General features: G+C 34.2%; 1 protein-coding gene across 1 annotated transcript; it reads right to left on the bottom strand.

Annotated features, from left to right (window-relative positions):
- Nucleotides 1-5,099: 5,099 nt before the first annotated feature.
- Nucleotides 5,100-6,395, bottom strand: LOC149536155 (uncharacterized). Its single transcript, XM_089805271.1, has one exon. The coding sequence runs from the start codon at nt 6,178-6,180 to the stop codon at nt 5,191-5,193; it is 990 nt and encodes a 329-aa protein (XP_089661397.1). The 5' UTR covers nt 6,181-6,395; the 3' UTR covers nt 5,100-5,190.
- Nucleotides 6,396-8,227: the final 1,832 nt, after the last annotated feature.

Below are 8,227 nucleotides of genomic sequence, written 5' to 3'. Positions count from 1 at the left end.
ATGCACAAGAAGGAGTTGACTATGGTGAAAATCTTGCCCTAGTTGCAAGTTTAGAAGGAGTGAGAACTATGCTTGCATATGTTTCTTACAAAGGATTCAAAGTGTACCAAATGGATGTAAAGTCTACATTTTTGGATGGAATTCGGGAGGAATAAGTTTACATTGAACAACCTAAAGGATTCATTGATCCAAGCAAAAGGAATATGGTATGTAAGTTACACAAAGATTTATATGGTTTGAATCAAGCCCCTAGAGCATGGTATGAAAAGTTACACAACTATTTGGTAAAAATTGCTTTTGCAAGAACTAATGACAATAGAAATTTGTATCTAAAAAGTGACTCTAAAAATAAGATATTGCTAGCTAATGTTTTTATTGATGATATCATATTTGGAGGAAAAGATTCATTGAGCAAGTCATTTGCTGATCAAATGAAAAATAAATTTGAGATGTCAATGTTTAAAGAGATTAAATTCTTTTTTCAATTGCAAATTCATCGAATGAATAAAGGCATCTACATTCCGCAATTCAAGTATGTCAAAGAAATTTTGACAACTTTTGGAATAGCAGACCTAAGACCACTTGGAACACCTATGGTGACTGTACATAAGTTGTGAAAGAATGATGATTATGCTACTTGGTGAATCAAACACTATATAAGTCAATGATTGGAAAACTACAATATGTTGTACATAGCAAAACTAACCTTGCATTAGTAGTTGGTATTGTTGTTAGGTTCTCTGCTAATCGAGAAAATCACATGATGGTAGCAAAGAGGATACTAAGATACCTAAAAGGGATAGAAGACTATGGACCATGGTACAAGAAAAGTGGTAAGTTTGAATTGAAGATCTACACATATGTTGATTGGGAGGACAACATTGATGATAGAAAGAGTACAAGTGGAGGAGCTTTCTTTTTAGGAAGAAGATTGATTTCATGGACAAACAAGAAGGAAATTTGTATTTCACAATCTACAATAGAGCATGAATATGTTGCTACATCGGTAAATTGTTCCAATATTGTGTGGATCAAGCAATTGTTGAAAGGTATGAAGGAAGAGTTAACTCAACCTGTTGTAATATATTATGATAACACAAGTGCTATAAACATATCAAAGAACCCTGTGATGCACACAATGACTAAACATACTGAAATCAAATATCATTACTTGAGAGAGCTGGAACAAGACAAAGAAGTGAGATTGGAATATGTGAATACAGAGGAACATTTAGCTAACATATTCACAAAGGCACTACCTAATGATGTTTTTGAGTATCTAAGAGGTAAGTTACAATCATTCTCATTCTTGTTGCCTAAATGATTTGGGGGAGAGTGCAAAACTTCAAATCTACTCATAGTGGTGAGCAGCCTAGAGAAAGTATTGAATTTTGTTTTACCAAAGAAGAGAACTTAAGTTTTAAAATTCATTGTGAAGTTTGCATTTATTGATCATAGAGCCATTTTTAAAACTATTTTAATATATTTTGTAATGTTATTATTTAAGTTTACGTTTCTCATTTTCAAATGTGTTTTTTGTTGGCTTTTATTTATTTATTTTTAAATCATTTCTTTTAAATTTTATATTTTTTAAAGTATTCTTATTATTATTTATGTTTTATGTTTTTTTCTATTTTTTAATTTTATTTTTATTTTATTTTTATTAAACAAGTTAAGATTTTTAAAATTTATTTTAAAATTTTAGGTTAATATTGTTTAACTATTTTTATTGTTTTTAATTATTTTAATTTTTAAGTTATTACTCATTCATGTCGTGCCCCTATTTTTTGGTCCTATTATTTCAAATCCCATTGTTTTAGCTTTTCCATTTGGGTTCATCTTATTTTGGTCTTGCATTGAGTTTTATGATTTATTTAATCTATATTTTATCTAAAAGTTTATAGCTCATGGCTTTTCTTTTTTTATTAACACACAATCTATTTCAACATATCTTCATGTTGGTATTCTCATTTGTGCCCTGATTGTAAAGATACACCTATCAACATAATAATATATCCTCAAGCAGTCTTTTACCCCATGTCCCCATGCGACTGCTTATGGACTTTTTTGCTTAAATTTAAGCAGTCACAATATTCCAATGAAACTTTTAAATTAAGAAAAATGGATAGTTTGTAATATATTCATATCATAGTGGAGTGACAACTGCTAAAAATCTAAAAATAAGCTTTGCAAGAAAAGGAGAGCTTGGAAATAAGCAGCGATTGCTTATTGGGAAACAAACATATGTCATCATTATAAGTTTTCCTCATCTTCTTATGTGCCAAAATTTTCTCTTCCAAACTTAATTTGTAAGAAGTATTCATTTGAGAATTTCATTTAAAAGAAATTATTTTGAAAAATAAATATAATTTTCTTCTATGGGGCCACTAGCTTCACAAGTTATTGATAAAAATATGAAGCAGCAAATGTTAGCCAAAATAAGCTTAGCAGGTGCTTGGGGATCTACCCTTAATATAACAAGTGAAAAATTAAGATAAGAAGCAAGCAAAAAAATGCTACCTAAGATAATAATGTATAATCAAATCCCTTTCAAGAACTTTTATCTAGATAGTCTTTACATTCTATAAAAATTTAAAGAAGTGAACTAATGTCTTTAAATACAACATATTACACAAATCAATACATTTGGAAATGACCTAAGCTAACTCTATGGCCATAATCTTTATATGTGATGATGGATGGGAATTTAGGAATTTTGGTCAAACCTTAAAATAATTGATGATGAATGAGATGAAGATTCATAAAAAGAAATAGTGATTCAAGTACATACTTCTTGTGCACTTACATTATATTTAACAACCCAAATTTTAAAGGAGAATGACAAGTATACACATTTGCCCATTTTCAAGAGATTATTAAATTGTACCAAATATTTAGAGATTGATGAGAGTAAGACATAAGATGTTAAAAGTCAAATTCATGGAAGAATTACTTGCAAAGTAATGGGCATGCTTTTGTGTCTAAACAATCAATTCAAAGAGTCTCAATGGATCTTAGCATGTTAAACTTATTAGTTCCTGCTGTAGGCAAGAAACTATTGCATTCAATGCATTTTAACCTTTTAATTTGTTTGTCCAATTAGATCAATTTATTATTCAAACATTTTTTACATGTAAAGTTTTCATATTTATTGCATTAATAATAATTCAATACAAAAAAATTATTGACACTTTGATTGGTTGTTTTAGCTAGAGTAGGGAGTAAATCAAAACTATTATCCGCAACACAAATCAAAACTACTAAACTACTACTACTATCGACAAGAACTAGACGCATTGCATCCTTGTTGCTAAGGTAACCTTATGTTCAATTTTATAATATAGCTATTAATACCTCACATTTATGATCATTATACCATTATTTACACCATACAACTATTTGAAACAATCTTAAATTTATAACCTTCAATTCTTATATGTAAATATTCTAAGGTCACTAATATTATTAGTGCTTTATATTAATTTAACCATTTAACTAAAACATCATACAATTATTTAGAATAACTCAATAATATCAAGACATGTCTTGGAAATTAGAACAAAATGTATGTACACACCTCATTTAATGAACATTGACCAATGCACCATACGACTATTTGCAATAACTCAATTATAAACATCATATCACATATTCCTCAAGTGTTTCTCAATTGAATGGTCATTGTGATCCTTGCATGTAATGTTTAATAATTTTCTAGATACGCATTGATTTTAAAGTTAATAATTTTCTAGATACGCATTGATTTTAAAGTTCTAACCAGCCCAACGCCTGTATCAATTCATTTCGAAGGAGAAGGTGAAAAAAATTAAATGTCACGGGAGAAACGTTTCGTCCACCTTGTGAACGTGTAAAAGTGCTTTGCTTCCGTAGCAGTTTCCGAGTTTTGCCTCGGATTAGCGACTGAAACTGTGGGCCAATGAAATAAAAAATAAATAAAAATTGTGGCCAATGAAATAAAAAATAGATAAAATTGTGGGCCGATCAAAAAAATTAAAATTAAAATGTGGGCGAATAGAGAGGTGTTTAGTCGCCACAAGGTACGCCGACTGGTCAATTGTTGAGTCGTTTGAGGTACTGAAACCCACCCAAGTAATTGAAACTCCACAAACTAATTATCAAACTATTTAAACAAGTCAAGTCAATGCTTAACATTATCTCCGATCTAACACCACCAAAACCGCGTCAACACGCCGTCACTGTTCAGCACTTTTCTCTATGCCATACCCCAAAAAATATTTCCTCTTGAAATGTTGAAAATCCATTTGTGTTGAAAGGATCGAATATGTGCAAGTTTAGTAGTTGATTAGATTTAGAACATTGATGGAACAATCCACTTCATTTGAGGAGTTAAGAATTGAGAGTTAAGGGTTTTGAAATCCTGCGTTTGGGAAACACTGTTGTGATTTCCGCCTCTTAAAATCCAGTCTCATTCTTGAAAATCATCAGAGTAGTGATTTTGTTTCTTTGAAATCTACAGGATCACGACACGATATTACTTAAAATCAACACAATTTCGTTTTCATTTCATCAAAATCAACACGATTTCGATTTCATTTCCTTAAAATCAACATAACATGATTACGGTCTCGTCTCTTTAAAATCGCAATGTTTTCTTCACCAAGACGCAATCTGTAACAGTAAATTACAGTGGTTTTCATTTCATTAAAATCAACATGATTTCGATTTCATTTCTTCAAAATCAACATGTTTCACAGTGTAATCTCTTCAAATTTTCTTCACCAAGACGTAATCTGTAGCAGTAAGTTACAGTAGTTTAAAGACTCGCCAACTTTGATCGATTCGCTGCTAATTTAATCCCGAACAGATTCAAACATCTCATTACGAAATAGAAAATTTGTAAGGGAAGAAGAAGTAAAAATAAAAAATTTATAGAGGAAGAAACAAAATGCTTTCTGAATTTGATCGGATCACAGCAGACACAGAGCCAGAATCTCGTCAAACACGGAAGTCACATGGTCGCAAAGAAATCATATACACGAATTCAAAGCATTCTAAAGAACTCTCTTGTTTAATCTAAATTTTGTCCAAAAAAGACAGCAAAAATCAACGCGCAAAAATAAACCCCCAAACTTTGCGTCAATATTTACAAAAAAGCAGAAAAAAATTAGCTTCCTACAATTTACAAAAATACGAGAAATGAAACAATGTTCAAAGAACACTGCCGTTGAGCTCTACATCGGCATTGTTATTGAACCACAAGTCAGCTTCATGCGCAAAATTCATCAAACCCTGGCTCTGATCTGCCACGAAAAATCCATTTCCGGTGCCGCCGCCGCTTCCACCGCCGTTCTTTACAAGCGACTGCATACAAGCAGCTCTGAGCTTCTCGGTAATACACGAGTCCTCGGCCGGTGCGGCGTTGCGACTAAGAGGCGGAGACGAAGAAAAGGCATTACTAAGATTTGCAGAACAAAAGGCATTATTAAGATTTCTAGAAGCTCCGCCACAAGCCGCAATGAAAATAGCCGAGGTATCCAAGGTCGGAAGGCCCTGGATTGCAGCAGAAGCAGTGGCAGTGGCGGTGGCGGCAGCGGCGGCAGAAGAAGAAGCGCGTTTTGGCTCAGGCCTCACGAGCCCCGGCATGCCGACACCGGCTGTGGAAGAGCTCCAAATCCTCGTGGCGTTAGGGTTTACAGGCACTCCCGTCACCTGCTGCACCATAGCTCTGAAATTCGCCGGATCCGCGTTCAGGAAAGTGATAGGCGTCTTGTTCGCCGCTCTGGACCTCCGCTTGCTCACCTTCCCCGTTGCACTGAGTCCATTACTTCTCCTCCCCTGCTGATTCCCCAGGGACTCCAGGGACTCGATCCCGAGACCTTCTCCCTCCCCTTTTCCTCCGCTCTCAGAGCTCACTTCGCTCTCACTCTTACACCTCCACTCCGACCCCGCCCAGCCAGGCGGGGTCACAAATTCGTTACCTTTGGAGCACAATTCCCTCTGCAAAGCCATAGTCAAGGACTGCATATCACGCTGAGATGCCTGGGATATCCAGGCATCAGCCGAGACAGAATTATTCTGCTCAAACATCGATCCAGGTTCGAATCTCGAAGCATCCACTAGATTACTGTTCTTCGTCGAGAACAGCTCCTCCCACAGCTTGCCCTGACTCAGTGAAGCAGCAGCAGCAGGAGGCACCATTATCACAATCTATTTCCTTCACCCTCACTGTGTATATCTATATCTCTATATCTAAGTACATACACAATGTGTATGTATCCAAAGCGATGATTTGCAGAACAGAAAAGGAGATAACTAGAACTATCTATCTATCAATGTGCGTAGAAGCGTTAGGATCAAGTAAAGAAAGAAATGTGGGCGCGGGGTACTAGTAGGCGGAGAACGTTTGAATTATAAAGTGCTTAAACGGGGGATTTTATAAATATTTGACCGCTTACCAGGGATTAGATAGCGTGTGATGGTGGGGTTAGGATTTAACCGCGGTTTGGGTCAATGTCGACGTTGACGGTGTGCGCCGTCACATTCCTCATTTCTCCCGCGTCACGCGGATTGACAGAGCCAAGAACGTTCACCCTTATTTCTTTTTGTGGTCTTTTTTTTCATTTTTATTTTTATTTTTATTTTTATTAGTTACTACCCCCTTAACCCTTGCTTATTCCGTGACAACATTGCATACGCAAGCGTATTATTGTACGATGGACTAGTGGGCTTCTAGAAGTGGAATTGACTCATCAGCTATGAATTAAATAAATAGTATGTGCTTCAATGCTATTAGACCACTTGTGACCCTTGCCTTACACTCAACCCTTATTGTTGTTTATCCACATTCTAGGTCTTAATATATTGTGTATTGTTGTTCTTTATGGTCAAATGAGCTTAGGGCCGTTTGGCTGGAGGAATATAAAAATGGGAATAGGAATACCTATTCCAAAATACTTATTCTTGAATAGAAAATGGGGTTTTGTATTCCTGTCCTTGTTTGGTTCATCAAGAATTTGATGTGGAATACACGGACTCAAAAATTTATATTTTCTAAAATTAAAAAAATTGGAATAGGAATACATATTCCTATTCCATCTATTTTGGTGTATTAACAAATCCTCATTTTTGGGCCAAAATTGGAATACGTATTCCAATTTTATTCCTATTCCAATTCCAATTTGGTGCATCCATACAGAGAATTCAAATATGCATATGCCTATTCCACTTGTATTCCCATTGCCAAACGGGCCCTTAGTGTGTTTGACAGGAGATTCTATGGTGAATTAGATTTAACATGATGTGATGTGAGTAGAATGGTATTAGAGAGTTATAGAGAGAGATTTTTTAGTATATATATTTTAATCTTGTATTTCATTGTTCATTATCATAAGTGAATTAGGATAAGCTTAAAATGAGCCAAATGAATTAAATAAAATAGGTTGAATTTTAAATAAACTCCTTTAACATGTGACTCAGAATCAAATGTTAGTAAGGAAACATGAGATTTAGTTAGGAAAATTCAAATCTAAAAGAACATGGTTGAGATCTCTAAATGGAAAACAAAAAAAGGGACATTCTTTAGGGTTGAGCTTACTATTTTGGATTGTGTATTGTTTAGTTAAAGGGTCAAATGAATCAATTTAATGTTTCTAATAAATGTTCTAATTGTGTAATGTGAGTACGTTAAAATAAAGGAGTTATGTCGAGCAAAGTGATTGGATAACTTAGAAAATGTTTTTTTAATCAATTTGATTTGATTGTAATAAAATTATTTCTAATTTTATTTTATGATGTTCTTGTGATAATGTTTAAATTGTTCAAATAGATAAGAATTAGATTTCAAATACAATTCTCTTAACATGTGACTTGAAATTATTTCCACAGAGAGAGAGAGAAAGAGAGAGAGAGAGAGAGAGAGAGAGAGAGAGAGAGAGAGAGAGAGAGAGAGAGAGAGAGAGAGAGAGAGAGAGCAAAGTATAGAGTTAAGTGTAATGCCCCGAGATCCTTGGAACAAGGATGAACATAAGCCAACATTTTTTCTTTTTTTAAAGGATAAGATGCAACACACAACATCCACACAAGATTGCAATGGAAGACTAACACAAACCATCTACCAAAGAACCCCAAGTGTCACTACTTACCAACATGTTCATTTACTACTATGTGAATTAAGCATGCAAAGTGCATTCCAAGTTATGAGCTAACATTTAGCTTGGAGTACATTTTAAACCCAAAAAAAAGGTCC

This window comes from Cupressus sempervirens, chromosome 10, assembly GCF_028749045.1.
Source record: "Cupressus sempervirens isolate cs-2001-9-10 chromosome 10, ASM2874904v1, whole genome shotgun sequence".
NCBI lineage: Eukaryota > Viridiplantae > Streptophyta > Pinopsida > Cupressales > Cupressaceae > Cupressus > Cupressus sempervirens.
The sequence above is the reverse complement of the archived record's forward strand: the minus strand, read 5'-3'. Positions and strand labels throughout refer to the sequence as shown.

What these genes read in the sequence shown, in the direction of transcription:
- LOC149536155 (XM_089805271.1), bottom strand. Translation starts at nt 6,180, where the DNA reads ATGGTGCCTCCTGCTGCTGCTGCTTCACTGAGTCAGGGCAAGCTGTGG.